Consider the following 24,979-nt stretch of genomic DNA (forward strand, 5'->3'; position numbering starts at 1 on the left):
ACAGGCTGTGCTATTGTATATTGAAGTGACTCGCTAATGACACTACTGTGTGACCCTGGGCAAGTCACTACACCTGGCTGTGCTCTGGAAAAAGAACAACAGAAATGCAATCGGTTGCATGTCACAAGTCTTGGGTAAAGGCAATCAGACAAATAATATTACTAATAAGAATATTTAGATTATCCAAGGCGACTTTCATATTAGTAATCAGTACACGTCACAAATGTCTGCAAGCCCGTTGCCATATTAAATGGCTTTCTCACGGGCACGCACTGGCACAAGAATAGTGCCTGCTGTGGTGGACGAAATAATTTGTATAGCGCCCCTTATAACCAACCCCGTAACACAGCTTTACGCGTGCCATTGCCACATCACACTCCAAAATGCGACAATACGGTGCAATTACACCAGCAGCACAAGGAGCCCGGATTAATTGTCCGAGTGCCCACTACATCTGGGGCGTCCTATCACCGACCGCGGGACGCGATAAGAGCTTGGGGGCGGTGCTGGGAGCGACGATAATGGATGGCATTGGTGTTCTCCGTGCGCTCGGAGCGCCGTAAATTGCAATGGCAATACTGCTGATGCCGATGGACTAATAAAACACGCTGAGACGCATTGATGTGGGGGTGGGGGGATGGTGGAGAAAGACGGAGGAGGAGAAAGAGGGAGGGAGGGAGGAAGGGGCAGGGTTTGGGAAAAAAATGACGCCCTTCAGTAAAGCTCGACACATAAAAGGGACAGAAGGCAGGTGACAATATCGAGGAGCGCAGTTCATCCAGAGAGTCGGCTGCTTTGGCTTCGGGACGCAAACACCTCGCGTGGCACAGACCGACCGGAAGGACCTTCACAGGTAAAGGTTAATCCCACTTGTCAGGCGTAAATTTACGATAAAATTGCGAGGAGGACTGTAACCTAAAATCGCGCGGCGTCTCAATTCGCAACTCTTTACATCTTTCCGTCGGTGGACAGGTGCGAACCCGCCGGTTCTTCAACTTGAGAGGTGCGCCGCCGCGGTGCTCACCCCCACCTCGCCGACAGCAACGTGTTGCTCGGGGTGGACGGCACTCGGCACGTCGCGATCGGTTGCCATCCGACCATCCAGATTCCCCAATAACAACAGGGTATCAATAAACAGCCCTGCGGTACCCCGATCCGACGCACCGCAGTGTCGCCTCCGCAAATGGACGAGTCGGTTCTAAGAAAATGGATTTGAAATCCGTTATTCTGTGCAGAAGTACACCGGAAGAAAATAATAATCAACAAATGTCGGGTTATTATATAGTGCCTTTACACATCAATTTCGATGGGTGCAGACCACTTGCCCACCTGTTCGTCTTCACTTTTTACAGACGCACATTTTGGAAACTAAACTTTAAATTCTTAATACTTTTACTTCAGTGTATTGACATTCCAGAGATATAGAAGGGAAATGCAGATCTTCTTATGAGTTTAAATTTACTCTAAAAAAAGATCAAAGATGTGGAGCGAGCGAAATGAACGATTAAAAAAAAAAAAATCAGAACTGCGCTATTTATCGTAATTCAGTCGGAAGCAACCCTGGAATCGTTGAGAGGTCTTCATGCAACAAACTCGTATTGAGCAATGAGCAGCATGCTTTACGGCGCGAACTGAAATAATTCCACAAAAAATAATAAGGTTTAAAGATCCGTAGATAGCTTGAAAGAAAAGATGACACAAACATCTCAGCAAAGATGGAAGGTGAGGCGTATTGCGGGGATGGAACTGACGTGAGCCGAACAGAGCCTTGGAAAAACTGAGTGGAGGAAGCTGAAGGGATGATAACATCAGCCCGAAAATAATCACCGTGATGCCAGCTTCTGAAATACGGGGATAAAATATTAGAAAGGACCTTAAAGCATTCGTTTAAGTAACGACCTGCCACGTCTGCTGCCTTTTGTGTTTTCGACAGAATGTTTGCCGAGTTTTGATGACGATTATCTGTGGTCTGTTATATAATATAGCGCCTTTTAGATCGGTCTCTATTATATAGCGCCTTTTATAGATCTCTTATATCAGGCTTGTCCAACTCCAGTCATGGAGGGCCGTAGGTTTTCATTCTAACCGTTTTCTTACTTAGTAACCAGTTTTTACTGCTAATGACATCTCTTGCCTTTATTTTAATCGAGTTGCTATTTCAGACTCGGACCTTACTGTTGTTTCCTTTTTCCTTAATTAGCAGTCAAACAATAATGAGATACACAACTAGCCAACAATGACCAGCTAACCAATATCTGACAGTAAAGAAAGGTGAAGGTTCATCTGCTCGGGTCACCAAGACGTTATGACGGAGCTCTAAGAAAATCAGCAGTTTTGGAAATGAGAGCAGCAGCAACAAGCCATGCAATTAAATGACGGGCTGAGTTAACAAGAAGTGGCTTCACTGGTTGGAGTTTAAAGCCCCGACTTAGCTGGTTATCTTTTGGCTCACTAACGTCACCTTTTATTTTTGTTTGTCTGCTATTTAAGGTAAAGGAAGAAATTCAGAGAACCAACTCTTCAAAACCACAGAAATTAAAATGAAGGGAAAACAAGCGAGTTAAAAGTAGAAAGTGGCAGGAAGGAAAACCTGCAACCATTGTGACCCTCCAGGAGTGGAGTTGGACATCCCTGTATTCTACAGGGCCTTGCCTTGCATTTCTATCTCTATATTACGTAGTGTCTTTATAGTGCCTTTCACGTCTGTCTAGCAGCATTTATTATGCAGTGCCCATCTCATCGATCACTCAATCAATCAATCACAGTGCCTTTCACATCTCTGTATCCGTTAGGTTCTGCCTTTTACATTTATCTGCACATGTGACTTTTACTACTACTAGTATATAGCGCCTTTCACATTTTTCTGTCTATCACATTTCTCTACAACAACATTTATTTATATAGCACATTTTCATACAAAAAGTAGCTCAAAGTGCTTTACATAATAAAGAATAGAAAAATAAAAACATCTAAAAAAAACAGAATATCGTCAACTTCAGTTATTTGGTCGGGACTCCACAGTGGGTTACAGGTGGGCACAGAGCAGTTGCTAATGCTGATGTACGTTTCTGATCACCGTCAGTATAAAGGACACTTAAATTGTCACTCCTGGTGCCTTCTGTTTTGTTACTAATGCCACATCTCTAGCTCATCAAGGGCCCTGCACGATTTCACTGCTTTATCCTCGTTAGGACATCGCTCATTGTTATTTAAATGTAAGAGTTGAGTTAGTATCATCATGGCAGCCTTTTGAACAAGTATGCGTCAAATTACAGCCTTCATGTTCATGTAATCTGTGGATTTTAGCTGCTTTGTTGTTTGGAGTTGTAATTGGCTTCACACAATCAGCGAGCTCACCGTGTGCTTGGGAACAAACAAGCAACGAGGCCCTGAAAGCGGCACATTTTGTGTAATGGCAACGGCTTGATGTCCAGTACTGCTAGACTCCTGATGCGGCCTTTTAATCTTTTCTTTTCTTTTGATGATTCTTGTGTTTCATATTTGTGGACTCTACTGGTGACTTGCTTCTTATCTCAGCAGTGCTTCACTTACATGAAGAAATCAACACTTTAAAATGTTTCTGATGCCCTAAATGTGCCGCCGCCGGAGTCCAGTCAGATTCTTACTCACACGTGCTAATCAACACGCCACGCATGTGTCGCCACCCTCCGACACCGTGATTGGCAAACAGATTTGAAATACGGTACATAATAGGTATGTAGATAGGAAAGGCACTATATAAAAATGGGCATACAGATATGAACAGCACTATAAAAGTGACATGAGCAAGGCACTCTATACAATAGGTAGATGTAAAATACAGTATATATAATAGGGTTGTAGATATGAGAGGCAATACATAATAGCTGAATAGGCGTATGTGAAAGGCACTATATAAAATAGAGAGAGAGAAAGCGCACCCATCACACGGAATGAGATCGGAGTGCAGCCCTGCAATGAGTGACACCTCAGGTAGATAGTAAACATGAAAGGCACTATATAACAGCTAAATATCCAGATAGGATGAGTGCCATCTACAGGTTAGCAAGGTGCGTTAGTGCCAGTATTAACTGGACCTTTACCCATAAGGCCATTGGTTCAGTCCCCTCCATCCCCCCTGACTCACTGTGCGACCCTGAGCACGTCACTTAACCTACCTGAGCCGCTACTCTAAAATATCACTCAGCTGTTACAATGTGCATTGAACTTGTAAGAAGAAAGATGTCAGCTAAATATATAATATTACTATTATTAATTATTATAATTGATGGATATCATCCACTTTGGCACTTATCCTGAGCAGTGTCAGGGGAAGCTGGTGCCTATCCCAGCAAGCACTGGGCACAAGGTAGGAACAATGGTACTGAGCGCCAGTCCATCCCAGGGTAAGCGCTCACACACACACACACACACACACACACACACACACACAGTCAATTTAGCGTCGTCAGTCCACTTGATCTGCATGCCTTTAGACTGCGTGACAAACCCACAGGGAGAACATGCCAACTCCATTCAGGGAGGACCTGGGTCTTAAACTGCCATCTCCGTGATGTTCTTGTTGCGAGATAGCAGTGCAGTATATAACAGAGATATAAAAGGCACTATATAATAGCTAGCTAGAGACACAGATATTAAAATGTCATCTATTTAATAAGTACACATTTAGACTTGAAAGGCACTATAACGTTTAATTCACTTGCCAGCGTTGAAGTTTGGACTTTTGCAGTGTCAGTCGGTTTGTATTTTCTTTATTATCTTGTATCCGGTTTGCTTATTTTCTGAGCTCCTAATTGCTTTAGATTAGTCCACGTTGTGCCCGACGTTTTGATTCTTCTGTGGCCGAGTCGGCTGTACCCACTGTGCCAATGCTGCCTCTGCTGTGCCATCTCAGTCCTTGTCATGCAAGTTGTTTTTCAGTTATCTTGTCTGTCTGCTGAACACCACAGTGGCACCATAGTGGTGCAGTGCCCAGCCCCGTCATCGTCCATGTAGGTTGGTTTGTTGGCATGCAGACGGCTGTGCTCTGTTATTGGCTGCCCAGTCTTGGGCTTTGGGGTCACGTGGCTTTACAAAAGAAGAAGTGGGCTTTACAAATGAAGGGATGGATGGATGGAAGGAGGCTGCCTTATTATCTTGTGCTTCTTTTGACATTTTCTCTTTGTCTATGTGATGGCACTCTGGCATAAATCTCAATCAAATTGATCATGGTCAAATTTTGCCTGCAGTAAGAGTATGAAACTGAGGCTTTGACAGCATGGAATTTCAGGAGCGGTCTAGTTCTCTCTATTATGAAGATGCCAAATCTCACAGGAGGTTTCCACTCAGGTCAACATTGACCCTAGGAGCCATGCTGTGCCATTGTAGGCTTTCAGGTCAGTGCCAGCAGCTGGCACAGCTGTAGATGATTTCAGGCCAGCGGGTGAGCCGCAGATGGCACATCTGCTTGTTCTCCAGTACATACTCTGCCTATGGCTGTGCCCTCTTCTGTGCATATCTCACACTTTACTGCCCTTTAAAATGCCAGGTTTAGTCTGGGCAGGCTGCAGTCCCACATTAAATGACTTTAAAGGGATTCTGGTAACTTAACAGTGTGTCCGTTTCGTCTGTGGAATCATCGGTGAAACTTTTATCATCTTTATGGAATGTCAAAGTGAGCGGCCGTTCTGTTTAATGAGAAACACGGGCAGAGGTCTGTCAGGCACAGAAGACAGAAGGTCAGAGGTGAGACAGTCCTACTCACCAATCACGGCGACATGACACAAGTTAGAACTTCACTGGACTATGTACAGTAATACATAAGACCTCTCATACTTCAAATCAGATGCAAAACAAAGACTGGGCAGATAGGCCAAGAGTGCCCCCTGCTGACTAAAGGATACCACCGCACGAGTAAGGCAATGTACACTTATATAAGTGATAAGATGACATCCTCACCAATATCCAAGAGGTCACAGCATACGGGGTCTTCATCATGAAGGACGCCTGTGGTGATCACTACAATCGACCTCCTCCGAAGATTTGTTTTTTATACAGCACCGCTGGCAGAGCACATCATCACTAAAAAAAAAAAAAAAAAAGAAAAAAAGAGGTGCAGTTTAAACAGGACAGTCTATTCAGTCCTTTCCCAATCTGGGTTATGCCTTATTTTATATAGTGCCTCGGACAGAGACCACCGTCTCAAGATAAAAATACAACACACTGTAACTGGACAATCTGAAGGGCCTGCGGCACACCTCCACTCTCACGGCTGGCTGGTAGAGCTGTCCTACCTTCCTCACCTGAAAGATATAGCGCCTTTCCTTCCGATCTGTCCACAGTGCTCAATCACAGAGAATCCAAATTCACTCTTATCTCTTCATAATACACCTCTTATTATTATCTTTTTAACATCTTCTTTTGGAATTCCCATAATGCCATTTACTGGTCCCGTTGCCATGACAGGACTGCCGGTTGTCAGGGGGCGTGTCCCAGAAGCCATCAGCGACTGGTGCCATGCCAGGACCCTTCGTCCGAGTTTGTGGAGCTTCACGCCTGTTCTGGTTTTTAATTACTGCCTCTGAACATTTCGACTACAAGCCTCGCTTAGAGTTCTGCGTGGGACGACTCGGTTTGACTGCTCTGCTGGTTTTGACCCCCTGCCCCGTGTGGCCTGCAGTTTTAACAGCTCGGGTGGCACACTAGGGTGTATCGCTGTTATTTTTTTTCTGTATTTTACTGACAGGTTCAGTGACTCACTCAGGGTGGGCTTTGAAGCAGAAACTTTACTCAGCAGGCCGCACTTGTAACAATCAACTGTTTCATTCAGACTCCTTGCAGCAGCTTTATGAGACCTGAGCCCGTATTTGTCTCATAATTACTTCAAGAAATTGCAGTAAACGTCTGACCAGGATAAGAATTTGTCCAGTCCCAGAGCAGGATATGGCAGGCAGTTACAAAGCATCCTACACCCACTTGCGGCACACCTTTCTGGAAAGTGACGGTGACCTTTTACAGTTTTCTGATACTAAAATAATAATAACATTCAATACAGGGGGAAAAAGTAGGAGGAAAACCAAATAAGTTAGTAGGTGTGGCGGGTGGTCAGAAACCATACCCGGCCAGGACACCCAAAGTGTGGAAGGAGAGAGGATTATCAGGACAGTTTCTCCCCGGGGCTGATAGAGGGCAACCCCCTTGGTTTGCAGTGGGGCCACAGGCTATGAGCATTGGAGCTCAACCCTGTTGGAACCCATGGACACCACAAGGGGGCGCATTCCAGGGCCTTATTTGGTCACACTTAGACCACACCCAGCTGGAAGAAGCTCGTTAGGCACCTGGAAGGCGCCCTATAAAAAGGAGCCGCCTCACTCCATAAGTTGGCCAGAGTCAGGAGGAAGAGGACAAAGCCTGAGGAGGAGGAGGGGAGGGAGAAGGACTGGCACAAGGAGGGACTGACTGGTATTTTGGGCACTTCAAACTGTAAATAAACATGTGTAGTGTGCCCGTCTGTGGCTGGATTAGGGTGGCAGTACACCCCCTAGTGGCTCACACAGGACATCTCACTAAGCTGCATTTAACTGTAGCTACTTCAGAAACGCATCAAGACTAAAACTCTTACGAACGCCAAGATACAAACACCAAACAAGAGTTAAGCCCCAAAACAGGCGGATTTATTTAACAATGAGTGATCCACAGACATACTTGTAGAACAATCACCGTCTTCTAGCTCTCAGTGTGCCGGTCTCTGTGATGCCCCCTTATCTTCTGCCAGGCTCTATTTACCCAATACACCCTCAAGTCTCCACCTGCCTGCTTGACCCTTCCTGGGGTTGTAAAGTGTAACGTGAATGTTCCAGAAGTTCATGTAGTACGAGCTCAGCATACATACCTGTGCGACATTTCACTGTCAATCACCCATCCAGCCTCGCCCACCTTGAGCATAATACGACCCCCTGTGTGTTGATTCTGTGATACTTGGTGGTGATTTACGCCTGTGTGCTCAATCAGTGGGCTTTATGAGTGTGCCAATTTGCACAAATGCAGCTTGCCTTAACACTCCCTCATGAGGGACGTTGTGAAAATCTACAAATCACCTCACGCTTTGCAAGGGCAGTCAAAGACTGATGCAAAATGTGGAAATGGTTGGCTCTGACATATCATATCATCGCTATTGCAAAACTGCGTTTTCCCTGAAGCCAAAAATCGTAACGTCAATGGGGATAATCACGTGACATACACAATTTGCCGTTAAAATGAATCAATCTGTGTCAACTCAAGGTCTTGTTGTCCAGCTTCTCCAAAACATTCCACCTTTTCCCATCTTCAGGCAGCTCCTAGTCCAGGGATGGGCAATGTCGGTCCTGGAGGGCTGCAGGTTTTTGCTCCAACTCAGTTTCTTAATGCAACGTCAACTATTGCTGATGAAGCACTTATTGCTTAAGTGAATTTTCATGCTTCATTTTGGTGGTCTCGCTTGTTAAGGTTTCTTACCCTTAACTTATTTTAGTCTTAAAAAGCTGCATTCCCTGTTTTTATGGCTCCTTATTAGCAATAAGATGTAAAGCAAAGCAGCCAGCAGTTTCCATTTACACCTGTGTGTGTTCACCATGCAGTTTTTGATTTAATACAAAACTTAATAGATAAAACGTGACAGACTGATAATGACACGTTTTAGACGTCAAATTATTTAGATGATATCCTGGGAAAGGAAAAAAAATCTATAATAGCCTTACATTGCAGACTAACAAGCCATACAATTAAATAAGGTCCGAGACTGGCAAGGATTGGTTTATAATTAAGCAATTGGGTTGGAATGAAAACCTGCAGCCACTGCGGCCCCCCAGGATCCACATTGCCCACCCCTGTCCTAGTCGGTTAGAACAAGCAGCTCACAAGCCCTCCTAAGTCCTGGTGAGGTTAGTCGTAGCTCCCTGACAGAAAGCTTTTACCATTCCTTCCACATTTGTGTCGCTCTCAGATTCTGGTGCCAGTTACGGCCGTCCTCCTGCCCTGTGACATTTGATCAATGCGGGCGCAGGGCAGTCTGTCAGCACTGAGGCTGTCCAGGGTGCTGAAACTCAAAGCTCTACTAAGTTCTCTCCTTTCTTATTATCTTTCCAGGACAAAGATGTATGCCAAAGGCTTAGTTTCCCTGGCGTCCTTCTGGACAGTTGCCATGCTTCTTGGGTGGACTTCTGGAGAAGAAGTGGCCTGCCTGCAGGATGAGAAGCACAAGGATGTGCCAGGGCCAGAGCCAGAGCTCCAGGAATGCCAGCTTTACTCGGGCAGTGAGTACTCAGACAGCAGCAAACATGAAGGGAAAATAAAAACGCAAACTCAAATATAATGTTGGTCACTTATCATAAACAGTTCTTTGTATAAAATATCTTATTTGTTATTAGTTTGGTTTAGTGTCAAACAAGCCAATACTGGGAGCTTAGGAAGAAGCAAATTCCACCAATCCATATTTTTTCCCTTATTCATACGTGGGGAATGTGAGGCTATTTCAGCTGTAATGTCCCCAAAGCTGAAAGCAACAGAAGAGGAAATGGCAGTCAAGCGCACACACGCACACACACACACACACACACACACACACCACACACGCACACACACGCACACACACACACACACACACACACACACACACGCACACACACGCACACACACGCCAGTTTAGCATTCACCAGTCCAGAGAACAGCAGGTCTTGGGGCTGTGGGAGGAAATGGGAATCTCTGGAGAAAACACACACAAAAACAGTAAGAAGCTGGAAATTCAAGCAGGTGTCCAAGTGCTATAAGGTGGCAACAGCAACTGGTCAAAAGTAAAAAACAAAAAAGAAATGTAAAGTAAAAAAAGTCGCTTCTTTGTGCTGCCCCCATTTTCGGGCATTATACTTTCACCACTCACTACCAGATGGGAGCAAACAAATGAGAGTCTGTTACAGAATTAGCAGTCACTCTAGAAGGTCAAATTGTCAACATCTGCCTCCTCCATTTGTAAGGCTAAACTACATGTTCCTGCTGCACACACACCACACATTCTCTTATGATGAGACCCACAGCAGGGAGAGGGAATCTATCAAGAAAAAAGAAAAAAAAACAAACTTGGCCATAATGAGATTATAATAGTTATAATAATTATAATAGTTAAAGATGAATAACATTTATGGATGTCCACCTCCACAAAGCACAGAATGAGAGTGCAGGCGTCGCAGTTCTCTAAGCCCACTTTGCCAGTCTGAACCTCCTGAACAGGCCTCACCCCAGGCAGACTGGCCTCAAATCAAATGGCAGGCCCTAACATCTGGCTACGCTAAAAAGCAAAAAAATGCCCTTTAAGTAGGAGAAGAAACAGAGTTTAAAAAGCTCCGATTTAAAGGATGAGCAAAAAAGTAAAATTCTTTACCTTTAAAAGTATCTTTATATAGAATACGCTCGCGTGGCTGTCCGTTTGTCTGTCCAGGATTTTAAATCACCTGTAGGTCGCAAACCGTTTGAACAATTGACCTGAAATTTGGTACACGTATACTATGTGACGTCTACTGTCTGCTTTTAGGGTGATGATTGACCTCCAAGGTTATCCCTTTTTTTATTTTTATTTTATTGTAGAATGAAGTCTTGGCAGCTGCCAGCAGCATGCGTATGGGCACCACTCTCATTCCCTAGCACCTTTGCCATCACTTCCCCTACCTCTTCACATCGTAAGTCATTCTTGAAGCAGATTGAAGACTTAAGTGCCAGCTTAAGTGAAAAATTAAGGAAAACGTACTAAGTAATTGCAACACCAACACTGACTTAATCAGTTTTAACGTGAAAAGATGCCAACGAAAAAAGAGAAGAAGCGGGCCTCTAGGGTGGAGAAAAGAAGATCTGCTCAGGAAGCGGCAAGGGCATCAACCTCTGAGCAAACGAATGATAAACGTACAGAGAAAGAGTCTGAAAACTAGTAATGCTCAAGTCACGTGTATTCACTGCATTATATCAGTGGTTTATTAAACAGTTCAAAAAGCACAAGGCAAGGGCCCAAAAATAAAGACGACAAATCCAGAAATCTCAGAAACATTACCTTCAAAACAAAGTAGAGTTAAAACCAGTAACTCCAAGAAAAGAACACAAATCACAAAAGAACAGAACCCAAATGTAAAACAAAATGCTGAAACTGCTTTAAGGAACGCAGACTCCCTGTTTATACAGTTGTAGCTGCTTAAGCAGGTGGTCCACCTCCTCAGGGTCCACATTAAGGAGACTGGGCAGCAAACTAAAACATAATGTGCAATAATTAATAAACATCACAATATGACATGAATACAATATACATTAAATGAAATCCAAAATACAATTAATAACATAAAAATAATATTCTAAAAATAATTAAAAAAAAAACAAAACAGTTGAACATTAGACCGTGGCTGGAACAGAACATTAATAATAAAATGTAAAAAGTGAAAAAAGCCATTTAGGCGTTTATGTGGCCGTTTTTATGATCGCTCTTGAAATTAAGGTTATCACCGTCTTTCTGCATTTACAATAACAGTATTTATTTTTATCGCACGTTCTCATACAAATGATGTCACTAAAAGTGCTTTACACGATGAAGAAAGAAAAGTTTACAAAAAAAATAAAAATCTAAAAATAAGATTAGGCAATACCAAGTAACAAAGAATAAAGTAAGGTCCGATGGCCAGGTGGCTTACATAACACCTTGTTGATCGATCACCCCAATCATTACGCCGACGACGCCTTAGGCCTCGGTGAACACTAAACCTTTCGTTATTCTTACAGACTGTTAGCTTACGAACAAATAGGCCCTCGTGGTCGGGTTTATCTTATGGCTGCAGTGTCTATTTTTTTGCATTTTGATTTCATCTTGTACCTTTGGTTTCTGGGCTTCTCAGTTTTGTTTTGCATTTCACAGTTTGCTGATCCTTGCCTGTCCTCACCACAGCTTATTGCTGCTTTAATGGTGGTCACAGTCTTTCCATGTCCATAACAAGGATGGGAGTGAAATAGCTGGGCACCATATTGATAGCACTCGGAGTGGCTACCATTAGCAGTCAGTCATTGTACTCCTTGCTGCACAGTGCTAATCCATAACATCTCCTCCAACCATGGAGCCTGTTAATTTTTCATTTCATCTTGCTTTACTTCAGAGGTTGGGGTGCAATTCATTAGTGATGAAGAGGAGCTTAATCAATCCGGATAATTCCTTGCTGTTGCCCTTAAAAGTGGAATCATTCGAAGGTGGGCCCAAGAGGTCCCCAGGGGAAGGAGGACAGGTTGCTGACTTACCGAATTGTACAATGGCCTTGATTATCGGTCTTGCGCACTGCTACCTTGCCCCTCATCAGTGGAAAAAAGATTAATTGGTCATCGGGGTAGCTAATTAATTTCCTTGGTGCCCTTTATCCAGTTACTCTCATTTTAGCTACAACAGCAAAGACGCAGCTAGAGCACTAAATCAATCAAAAGCCCAATAAGAAGATTTACTGTGAGATAATACGGGAGGACTTAAGCAGCTGCGGGCTAACAAAAAACGTCAGGGTGAAGGAGACAGGTTCTTACACTCTCTGGTTTGTAAAGCGTCACAGTTGGAGTTATAATGGCAGAGAACCTGCTGTCAAATGATATCTGGACTCACAATATTTATAGCAGCAGAAGCCGAAATCAACATTCAGATTATTATCACAGTTACAACCTGCAATATTCTATTATCAGAGTTTAGATTAACAAAGCTGGAGACGCCGGTGTCAGGCCGTGAGACTGCTGGAGTAGCAATATGACCACTCGCGTTACCCGATTATTAACATATATATTATTAGCTTATTATAGTGGAGAGAATCTGTAGTTACGAAGACAGATCATACATTAAACACAAATGTGCTACGACACTAGACTCCAGCAGGAAGGAGGGATTTTATAAATCACCACAGGTTTATAGTATTAGAATTTGTAATTTTAAATGGCTGCATTTATTATTGCACCAAGTATATAACTGTATTAAAAATACTTTATTATATAAGCAGAAGTCTTGATCTACATCTTATAATCAATCCATCTGTTTACTGGCAGACCTCAATGACATCTTAACCACTTTCAGACTCTGAAGTTTAATAACAGTATTTTCTAGATTTTTAACGACTACTCTCCTGGAGTTTATACAGTAATCTTTATATTACTAATTTATTGTACCAATATGGGCCTGTGACCTTATGATCCCTACATGTACAGTGACCACCTGCCATTGATTATCATGTGAGTAAGAACTGCGAGTTGTAAAGTTTACAGATTGTTATAGTGAATCAGCAGTCCCGTTTCACCAGCTTCCATGTTATTATTAAAGCTGGACTGACGTTTGTGTCACCCATCTGTTATCAGAGAGTTCTAATAGAATACACGCATTATTGCATTGGAGAGCTGCAATTTTATAACATTTACACAGGTTATCATTAAGGGCAGCTTCTTAAATATCATCATATCCTAAATTCTAAACACACACAAAGTTAACAAAGACTAAATTACTAGTGTGGTGGGAATGTGAAATGTGACATCAATGCTATCCAGGTCAGCATTAGAAACAAAACACCACACTACAAGAGAAAGCAGCCATATGCAGGGCGTCAACAAGTGACCTCTCTGTAGAAAACAAGCCAAGTCCAAAACTTACACTGACAGCACTTTGAGAGGATGCAGTCTGTGCCAAGCTGCCATGTTTTACAGGGATATCACATATTGCCGTGCGTATCATCACATTAGTGACAGTTAAAAGGGACAGCCCGGTGCTAGGAGACTCAAAATGGCAACAGTGAAATTCAAAATAAGTAAGGAAAACCATCAGAATAATAACAGCACTAAATGGATCAGGACACAAATGTATTATCATGTGTATAATCAAATTAAACAGCAGGATTTCCTATATTACTGTTGTGTTTCAGCCAGGGTACAGCGGCCTGCCATTTTTATGACCTTTTTGTTCGTTTCTTATTCTTTTGTCTGTTAATATCGTTGGTCATTTAATTTCTTACCATCCACGTTTTTACTGTTATGTTCCATGTGACTTGTGGGTGGTCCCCTGCCCATCACTGCCCTCTACAGGCTGAAGAAAACCCGCCGTCCCTTGACTGTGCTCGGAGGGTGGCGAGTTCTCCTGTTTTTTTTGCTAATTTGATTATTTCTGATTTTCTGGCTTTTTGTGACCCATTTGCTGTGTTTTTTTTTTGACTTCGCCTCTAGGATTACAAATTAGGACTGTGACTGCTATTTCGATCGTCTTTGATTTTCAGGCAACTCCTTTTGCCTTTTTGTGTTCTTCTGAGTTTTCTTGTGCCTCAGAGCATTCTTTGTAAAAATAAATGTTTTCATTTATAAAAAATTCAATATTTGCCCTCTCATGACTAGCTGGGGTCTGACGCCCCCAAAAGGCATTTTTGAGATTTTTTTTGGGATTATTTTGTTTAAGAACTCTCCACTTTACAACACATACAGAGCTTTACATTTTAGAGCACTGGACATATGCAATAGTTTGAAACTCCACATTCCTACAGGAGTATTATAGAGGTAGTGTCTGTAAAAGTACCAAAACTTCATTATAAAAACTGTCAGAAAATATCATTTTAGGAAGGTCCATATTATTAGCATGGCTGGAATCTGCAACATTACATTATTAATCTCTGGATTATTTCATTAGAAGAGAAGTGAACATTTTATTACCAGGTATAATTTGTAATTATGAAAACTTAAGAATCTATCATTTTCCTAAAACATCAATGTTACAAAACCCATTAATAAAGTAATTTTATGACAGCTTGTAATTGCAACTGAACTCTTGCTCATTTCTATATTGCAGTGATAGAGGACTGCAGTTAAACGTGACTCCTAATTATTGTGCATCATCTCCTGTGACAGGCTGCAGTAGTGCAATGTAAAGACTTACATTCTAGAGTACGAAGAACAGAGCCGAGATAACCAGAGCATCAAAAGCTTATTTACAAGATTCAAGTGGACTTAGACGGCCATTATCATCCAAAAAACAGCAGTCAGTTTGTGAATAGCTACAGTGAACTGGCAAAAATGTGAGCAGAGATAACTTCATGGATCTGACAGGTTATGTGAGATTGTGGAAGTAGTTTGGGATTTGCATTTAGAGCAAAAGTTGTGATGACCTGTCCAAATTAGTGTTTAATACGCAATTCACATCTACTGCTATTATATCAGGAAGAACAACAAAAACTTGATTCATTTTTCATCATTCGTTTATATATTGTGGACCACCAGGGGGCGTACTGCCAACCCCAAACCCTGACACAGACAGGCTGAGACACCAGATCAATACAGCAAACGTGTTATTTAGGTGGGGACGTGTTTTTCTTTTGCTCCTCACTTTACAGCTCAGTACAAAAGCACTAATATAACACACAATTCCTTTTCTTCCTCGCCTCAACTCCTCCTCTCAAGCTATGTCCTCCACCTCCCGACTCCCACTCCCTGACTGAAGGTGCAGTGGCTCCTTTTATAGTACACCCAGAAGTGCTCCAAGTTTTCCTTGACCTTCGTCCGGCTGCACATCTGGGTGTGGTGGAAGTGGTGCCCCAAAGGGTTCAGCTGCAGCACCCCCTGGAGGTACCCACAGAGCTGCGCCAAACTAGAACTCCCAGCATGCCCTGCAGCGACCTGTGGTGCAGTAGCAATCCTAGTGTTTCGGAGAGGATACTGTCTCAAAGAGGTTCTTTCCCTCAGCCCTTCCACTCAGCCAGTGTTCCGGCCGGGTAATGGTCCTGCCATTCGTCACAATACACACACACACACACACACAGTCTTCGATCCCGAGAAACCTCACTATATGGAAAATGTGTATACTGAAGCATTTATCCTATGGCGGAAAAAAAGGTTAGATTCTGCTGAGTCACTGTTCTTTTTGGGGGGTATACAGGGTCATGCAAACCCGCTGGCACTACCCACTAGCCCCACAAGTTTCAGTAATGATCCTTCCAGAAGTTCACCTACAGAAACCTTCTTACAGCTTGTGACTGTCTTCATGGGGCTCGGCCAGACATTGTAATTGTTTTTTGAAAGGTGGTCAACATTAAGAATGCATCGAGCAGAAGACGTTACACTGACCAAAATGGGGCTAGCCAATGGCTTGATCTTCACCCACTAGCGAGGACCACCACCCGACAGTGTTAAGCTTAAAAAAGCCACCAAGGGTGCCTAGGTGGGCTCCTTCCATTTGTGGAAAAGAAGCCAGCAATATGACTGCCCCATTTCTAAGAAGTGCAGAGAGAGTCACATGCAGCAAGGACAGCTCTGTAGGAAACCATTTTTCAATTGTTTGCTGGCCTTGCGCTGTTCAATTAACACCAGCAGACGCCACTTGTGTTTAAAGTGAGGCCAGTCTGTGTGTTCTGTCCATGTTACTATAGCTTGTCCTTTTTCATCTGAAGGATGTTCGATTCTAAACCCGAGGTGTTGCCGTTTCCATTTAGGTAGTTTGTTGTCAATAGATTTTCTGTGGCAGTGGGTGGCCAAGAGGCTCTTCATTCATTTAATGTTTAAATCTATCTGGCTGTAATTTGTCAGATGATGGCCGTGTCAGAGTGTTTCACAATGACCTGAAGCTAATCAAGACAGACCACACAAACACCAGCCTCCAATGTGTGTTTGATTTTATAAGAGGCGAATGGTATGGGCACGTAAACGTTTTGCTAGTCATTAGCATAACAGACAAAAATTAGTTAAGTAGGTTTATGTTAGCCTAACACAAGTCTGCACACAGAAAGGAAATGTCACCATTTTTATGCCACAAATGCAGTTCTGATACAATTTGAACCAACAAAGAGGTAACCTTGTGGCATCTAAAAGTCTGCTTCTCACACAAGACCTCAGCAAGGACTCACCACAGGCAACAGAAGAAGGCCTGGCATGTGTGGGACTCTGAGGCAGGTTGTGCCCCAAGGCTTACAGATTATTGCTGACCTTGTGAGTGTGACACACACACACACACACAGTGACACGGGTTGCTATGATGACAGTCTGTGATCTTTGCGACACCCACCTCTTGCCAGCTCTCTCCAACACTTGTCCTGGTACTGTCAAAATAACTTTGGCTGTATTTGTTTTTATGACAGACGCTTGCTGCATGTCAGAAGAGATAGAAGAACTCGGCTTGACTTCGGGCCTCTGGGACCAGTGCAGAAGCCCTAGCCCCAGGTAGGAGACTACATTTTAAAAAGACCACAAGCTCACAGAGGCACTTAAAAAGCTAGCGGCAATGAAAAATAAAACTAACTTTGACCTACAGCATGTAGCCTGACTATCCGGGAAAGTTGTGTTATTTTATAATCCCCCAAAATATCTAACTTAATTTTCTTTACAGTTCATTAATAACGTGTTTATTTTTATATTTATTGATGTGTGTGTCACTGCACACAATCAGAATTTAGAATCTTTCCATCAGCAATGGGGACCACGGGCATACTGTATAATATCAGGCTCTTGTAGAGTGTCTGTCACTCTGTGAAAAGGTAAGTTTGCACACTCCAGGGGACACTACAATTACCACACAGGTCCCACTGTCTCTCTCCTAGGTGACAAGTCCATGTATTGGCTATGCATTCTAAACAATGCAGAATACAGGACTTGTTGTACAATCCAGGGACATCTTTCAATGCACAGGATTTTCTCTACAGTTCATTGCTAATATTCACTGCCAGCAGGCTGTTCTATCAGAAATCAATTTTAAATTGTAGTTAAACTTTAATAAAACAAAACACCAATGAACTGTTTAGAGTTTTGTTATATTACTTCACTTAATCGGTTAATGTATGTAATAAGACCTGAACAAATGTCTTGTTTGGTATTAATAAGCATTACAAAACACCAATAACAATATATTAGATCAAAGTGCATTTACTAGGCACACGGTGCTATATAATCAGCTCTTTCAATTTGGTTAAAGCGTAGGACTGCAGTAAACCAGCCAGTTTCTCATTTTGTAGAATACTAATTTGTGAGGAAGAAGACTAAAACATTTCAGATGACTAGCCTAAAACAGCATTTTCAGTTTGTCTTCTTGTATTTACAAAAATTGTCTAAATGACGTGTCACTGAAAAACACTGCTGATTAGGACCAGTACACCGTAATATATAAATACCTATCCCAGAAAACGTCCTGCTGCTTAGGCTTTGGGCCTGTCACAATGCAGAAGTAAAAATAATGTGAATGTAGAAGATGTGAATTCAGTTTTCACCAATCTCAAGTCACTCAGCGTGTTGATATATTTTAAAAATACTGTGGTACTAGAATGATGACATGATTATGAATTATTACACAAAAAATGTGTCCTGAAAAATCTTGTACGATTCCAGTTGAGGAATTACTCTCGCTTATCATGGACCTGCTGCATGTTGACTAGCAGACGCAAGTAAGAATTTCACTGTACTCTGTACACGTGATGTACCCTATGAATGTCTAGAGGGCGATGAAGTAAGGGACACCCTCAGTACCCAAGTTCTGACACCAGAGGGCGATGTAGTTAAATTCATCTCATGGTAATGTCTTTAATTCAGGTAAGGAATATAGTACTAGGGTGTTGTACCGTGTTAGCCATTATCAATGTACAGTAGTGAAAAGTCAAGCAAAATGACACCTTTTATTGGCTAACTAAAAAGATTACAATATGAAAGCTTTCGAGGCAACTCAGGCCCCTTTTTCAGGCAAGATGTAAGGAATATGGAAGCTTTGAGATAAAGTAGTTCTATTCACAAATCACAGTACCAGACAATATGATGCATTTTGGTTAACACACTGAAGTAAGAATTTCACTGGACTCTGTAGAAGAGACAATAATGACCCCACAAACCTTTTATAAAAACCCACTACATGTTATTTTACAGCTTTAAAGCTCAACATAAAACAATGCAACACATTTGGCACTTGAGATTTGGAGAGCACCGTGAAACTTCCACAGAACTTTATACTAAAGGCCCTTTTCATCATATGCACCACGACTGGTCTAAGTATGTCTGAGCATGGGCTGGCTAAAGGGACAGTCTGGTATTGCTGCACACACATTCTTACTGTACTTTTACCTGACTTCTCTCAGGTGCGAGGACTTTCTGAAGCGCCTCTCTTGTTTCTACTACTGTTCACCTGATGCAGCTCTCTGGTCTCGGCAAGATCCACAGACAGCAGATTCAGAGAGCACCATGGGCAGCCTACATCTGATTCAAAGTGTGCCTCTCTGCCTCACCTTCTGTCAGCAATGGTAAGAGAATTTATTGGGCAACTACTGTGTAGCCCACCACTCATGAACATTTTCAGCCATAAATGAGGGGAGAAAAAAAATCTAATGTAACATAAAATAGGATACCAATCTCACACCAGGTCAGTTAGAATAACAATGGGGGAGTCACAAAGGATGGAACAATGCAGAAGAACAAAACCAGATTTTATATACAACACCTTAGGGTAAGTGAGCAGGTTGGGGTTTATCACTACAGCACATAACTGAAACAAATATACTGTGATATATATATATATATATATATATATTATATATACACACACACTGTACAGGACCCCGGAATACTACACAATAGCAGTGAGCACAGCGCTGTTAGGTACCAAGCAGTAGAGTTTGTATAATAACATGTACAGCACAATGAACATTAGATAGAACAGCATAACAGAATAGAGCTTAGTACAATAAAAAAAAAAACACAATATAGCGTAGGATAAAGTAATAAAAATTGAATGGCTACATCTTACCGCAGTAGTATATAACCTGCTATAGGGTACTGTAGCTCAGTACAGAGGACTGCTCCAGAGTAGAAAGTCAACCTCAGATCCTGAAGGGCTTTGGTTTCCTAATTAGTAACCAATTACTGCTGCTAAAGGAATGTCTTTATGACTTGCTTTTTAATATTCAGAACCCTTCAATAATGAGAGAGAAAACAAGCCAACAAATGAACAGCTAACTTAATGCTAACAGTGATGGGCTTTAAGTACAGGTCCCACTAGAGGACATCGGCCCCTCATGGAGTCTCTTTGTGACAGTTGGGTAAGAAACATGCACACCAGTAGCCAGCTGGAGGTCATTTTGTAGGCTCTGGCTGTGCTCCTCCTCACACAAAGGAGCAGATACCAGTCCTGCTGCTGGGCTGATGCCCTGTCCAGCTCTCCTGGTACCTCCGATCTTTTGCAACAGTACGTATGGTGGAGCTGGACTACCTGTACAACCTGAAATGGCTGCAGGAACAGCCTCATGCTAGCAGGAATGACAAGAATGCTAGCAAAACTAGGGAAGAATCAAGCAACTGTCTGTGGCCACCTCTGCAAAACCTTTCCCTTTTTTGGGGGTGTCTTGCTGTTGCCTCTCCAGTGCACCTGTTGTCACTTTCATTTGTACCAAAGCTGGTGAAGTGATTCACAATCGTTTACCCTTCCTTAAGTGGACAGACCGATATCCCTGAAGCTTCACTGACTTGGTTTCAGACTGTGATGATCAAGTGTTCCCTTCATTTTTTTTTGAGCAGTACATAAAGCTTAATGTGATTTTCTGGAATGCAAGCCTACGCCATTGAATATATCAACACCATATTTTTCACAAATGCACCATTTGCACAGGGGAAGACCACCTGCCATGTTTCATCCAGAGTTTTTTCCTCTTGAGGCACTTTATTAGCAAAGTATCTCAAGGAGGCATTTCTCAGACTTTGGTACAGGTATGGAAATTTGCTCCTCATGGTGGGTTTTGTCAGTGAAATTTCGGTTCAGGGTCAAAACTTTTTCCCCTGGGGAATTTATTTACTGACCATATCTGCACTTTATTCCACCCGAGACAGTGCCAGGGAAATCTGGCAGTTGTTACAATAAGTGGAAGATAACCTTAAATTGACTTGAACTACACCCACAGTAGTACAATATGTATAAACTACTTACACACAGCACAACATGATACAGTATTATGTAATATACAGTAGCTAAGAAGGCACTATAGTGATGACATGACACAGTGTAATACAGAACAGCTAAAAACAGAAAAAAAACAACAAAGCAATATTTAATACTGTATAACATCACAGTACAGCAAGGAGAGGACAATGATAGCACGGTATATTTGAGACTAGCAGCACAGAAAATGGCTTCATGTATTACGCTTTAGGACAAGGATCAACAGCAGTGCAGTATTATATATGGTATTTTAATGTACAGTATATAATCGGATATACAGTAGAAAAGCTATACGGAAAAGTGTGAGCGCAGATTACTAACATCTTACTGTATAAGAAGCTACTGCTGCCCATAACACACTACAGCATACAAGATGAAAATGGAGTAACAGCAAACTGTAAGCAGCACACATCCATATGTAGTCTAGCATGACTGAGGAGAGTATTTGTGTCGTGGTGTTTCGTAATAGAGAGATTTAATGCCATGAGGTATTTTCAAAAAGCACGTTCAGTAGCATATAGCACACTGCTGTATGAAAACAACAGAGCAGAGGGCAGGAACAGCTCTGGGTACTCTTGTGTAGTTTATTTTAGTGGCACAATCTGCTACTGTGTACAACAGCAGAGAACACAAGGCAGCCATGCTGCAGTAGCATCTCAAAGTAAGAACAAGATGATAGCACATAACGTGTTACAAAGTTGTACCGTTTTCATTTGCGGTTTACTTTTGCCATTTAAACATCTGAACAATCAATCAAGGGTACTGTGTGCTAGTGCTGGAATGATGCCCTTTCCAGGGGTTGTTCTTGCTTTGTGCCCAGTGCTCACTGGCACAGGCTCTAGGTTCACCTGTCACCTTCCTCAGAATTTGCAGGTTTGACAGAGGATTGATGGTGTGCTAGTATTCATGTGGTGTTTTGAAAATGTCTCTGCTCCTTAGGTTTGAGGCATGCCAGGATGACTTAACATGCACACGGACCTCCAACTGGACTCTCCAGGGACAAAACTGCAGCACAGACTGTGTGACCTACAGACAGGTACATGTCATTGGCCTCTGTTTGTTTTTCTACCATAAAACAACGTGTGACAATGTCTACATTAATCAAACTGTGTGTCATAGTTCAGGGTGAGCTCAGAATTGAATCAATACCAGCCCAGATAGTCTAATCAAGCAAAGGGAATCTGACTTCATTTAAGAGCAAAGGAGACAAACCGGCAGGGGGGAGCAGGACCTTTTCAGCAGGACAGGTAGGCCTCAAGAGAAGCCTATGAAAACTTGTGTTGTCTTTTGCGAGTTCAGCAGACAGAGGCTGTCATAAGACACTACCTATGGTCTGGCAATCACATCACAAGAGTCACCCAGCTTTGTGAGACAATCAAGTAACTCTCTCTCTCTCTGACACACTTCCTTCTTTATCTTTTTGTCTTAACATCTAAGAAAAAGATAATTTAATAATTAAAAAGGTTCAATTTTTCTTCACAAATGCACAAAGAAAACTTTCATAGAGGTAATAAGCAGAGCCTTGGAAATGTAGGTCAGACTTACCCACTTCCGATTCCACCTTGGAACTTCAAAGCTGGCGCTAAGGAAGGCTAATGTCTCTGAATTCCTCGATGAAGCTTGCAGAAGCTATAGGGGTCTAGATGAAGCTCACCACTGTTCATCTCACACCAACTTAAGAATTCCAGGCTTACAGTAATTACTCTGACACATGGTTGGTATGGAGGCCATTTTTATCATGGGCTGTTGAGGCAGATAATTCGTTTTTCCTTGCCTCTACAGTACTGTATTACAGGGGTGGCCAACTCCAACCCTGTACAGACACACTGACTGCAGGTTTTTGTTCCAACTCAGTTGTGTAATTAGAAGCCAAACACAATCAGTAACAGATCTTCTTTAATTTCATGGCTTGTTAATGTTTTAACACTACCATGTCAGTTAATTCTTAAATCAGAGATTTGTTTTCCTTTCTAATGATACATGTATCATCCAAGTGATTTGATGCCTAAAACAGATGAATCATTTTCAGTTCCTCACTTTCTCTTCAGTTTCCCTCCGAGTATTTAATTAAACCAAACAGTGGGCGGAAATGAAGACAAGCTAGATGTGGAACTGTTGGCTCCTTTGGCATTTGCATCCTATTGCAAATAAGGAGCAGTTAAATAGCTGTGTCCATTGTTTTAATACTAAAATGAGCAATTAAAAGTTTAAAATCTTAACAAGTGAGACAACTAAAATGAGTCAGAAAAATGTCACTTGAGCTACGTGCCTCATCAGCAATGAAAGGAATTGGGTTGGAACAAAAGCCCGAAGTCACTGTGGCCCTCCAGGACTGAAGTTGCTCAGCCCTGATTTAAGCAGTTTGAGTCTTAAATAGCAAATGAATTAAGTGAAGTTAAATTGACAGCAAAAACAAATCACTCATTAAGAAAACGGTTACAACAAAAACCTGTAGCCACTGTGGCTCTCCAGGATCTGAGTGTGCCTCTCCTGCTCTACTATATCATACTGTGGGACCATTATTTAGTATCCAGTTGACCACAGTCCATTCAAGGACAGCCATAAACTGATTTGATTGATTAAAGAGGTGGAGGTAAACAGATTCTCTTTAAGAAACATGGAGTTATGAATGGCTGCGCTCAGTGCAGGCATGTTTGTGGGTTTGACTTTTACCAATCTCTACAGGAGAACCATTTTTCAGAAAGACGCAGGGTACAAGACAGCCTAAATGTAACAGTCACCGGCAACCACTTCTAACAGCATAAATCTTTTGGTTCTTCTTTCCCAGATGTACAGTGGTGGTCTAGATCTCTGCGAGACCATGTTTGGCAGCTCCTTCAGAGCAGAGCTAGATGAAAGCTCCTGCGGCTGTCTGCATCTCAATGCCTCGGATCAAGAGGTTACAGAGAAGCTACGAGTGGAGTACTCGAGCAATGGTGAGCTTGACACTACCAAGCTTGGTGAACAGCTTAATGAGCCATCTTGTCACCGGCAGATCCGCCCAGCTTCATCACTGGGTGAAAAAACTGGCAGCAGTGCCAGCTACAGGCTGCACAGGAGAGCGGTGGCCCCCAGCTTCATCGAAGACATAGAAGGCAGTGGCAGTGGCTTCTAGAACACCAACTTCAACAAGCTCTCCAGCAACCAGTCCATGCTGTCATCTTGAGAACAAGCAGGGGAGTGGGTGGGGGTGGCAGTTAAATAAAGTGACTTATAGTCACTCAGTGGCATCCAAGTTTGTCTATAAATGTTAACCATGCACTCAAGTAAGCTTTGCCACCTTCTAAAGATCAATATGTTCAAATTTTGGCAAGCAAGTTGTCCCTTTATAGTTAGTCGAGCAATGCATTTTAGGTTAATGGGCTCTTCTTAGCATGACAACTGTACTGCACAATTTAAAGTCTGGCAGTCTTATCAAGATGATTTTAGATCCATATACAATGAGTGTACTTATTCTTTAATTAGAGCTCCATAGAAGCAAAACTAAATTTATATGGCACCTTTCATAATAAACGCTATTCCAGGGCACTTTTTTTTTTTTTAAATATATATTTATTAGTTCTTAACACTAAAATGCTTGCCTTTACAAACTTTATAGAGCAAAATCAACTTGTGCATAAGTGGAGGAATCTGATCTATTTGGCAATTCTGTTACTGTATTTACGTTTTTTAAAGTACGGATCTCAGTGGAGAAAAAAAGGTTGAACCAGACTGGTGAAATTCACTCGGGTGTTTTTTGAGTTCATTTTACTTATTGACTACTTGGCACCAATGGCAGTCCAAGACACAAAGGTGATGAACTGACTGTCTTGATGATTCAGACCGACTGTCAGATACACCCAACTGACCGATGCCAACGTGCAACATTCGGAAATCTTTAAGCAATTTGTTTATTAATCCCCACTGCTTACTGCACACATCAAAGGTGAGCGCCTCAAAATGCACAAGCACCTTGCACCAGGCCTTGGGGCTAATGGATGAATTTTCTTGACGTTCTGAAAAGGCTTTTACCTTGACTGCAAAAAATAAATTGTTGGCTCTGTTTTA

At 42.2% G+C, this 24,979-nt stretch overlaps 1 protein-coding gene across 1 annotated transcript; it reads left to right on the forward strand.

Moving 5' to 3' along the window:
- The first annotated feature begins 690 nt into the window (after window positions 1-690).
- On the forward strand, window positions 691-24,979 carry rtbdn (retbindin). The gene is made up of 6 exons (XM_039772614.1): window positions 691-853; window positions 9,103-9,269; window positions 17,106-17,187; window positions 19,083-19,244; window positions 21,872-21,968; window positions 23,721-24,979. Exons 2-6 carry the CDS (start codon window positions 9,110-9,112, stop codon window positions 24,045-24,047), a joined length of 828 nt encoding a protein of 275 aa, XP_039628548.1. The 5' UTR covers window positions 691-853; window positions 9,103-9,109; the 3' UTR covers window positions 24,048-24,979.

The sequence above is a fragment of the Polypterus senegalus genome, chromosome 12, assembly GCF_016835505.1.
Source record: "Polypterus senegalus isolate Bchr_013 chromosome 12, ASM1683550v1, whole genome shotgun sequence".
Taxonomy (NCBI): domain Eukaryota; kingdom Metazoa; phylum Chordata; class Cladistia; order Polypteriformes; family Polypteridae; genus Polypterus; species Polypterus senegalus.

Coding starts and splice junctions, on each gene's coding strand:
- rtbdn (XM_039772614.1), top strand. CDS start 9,110: ATGTATGCCAAAGGCTTAGTTTCCCTGGCGTCCTTCTGGACAGTTGCC. Junction 17,188..19,082: donor TGCAGAAGCCCTAGCCCCAG/GTAGGAGACTAC, acceptor GACTTCTCTCAG/GTGCGAGGACTTTCTGAAGC. Junction 21,969..23,720: donor ACTGTGTGACCTACAGACAG/GTACATGTCATT, acceptor CTTCTTTCCCAG/ATGTACAGTGGTGGTCTAGA.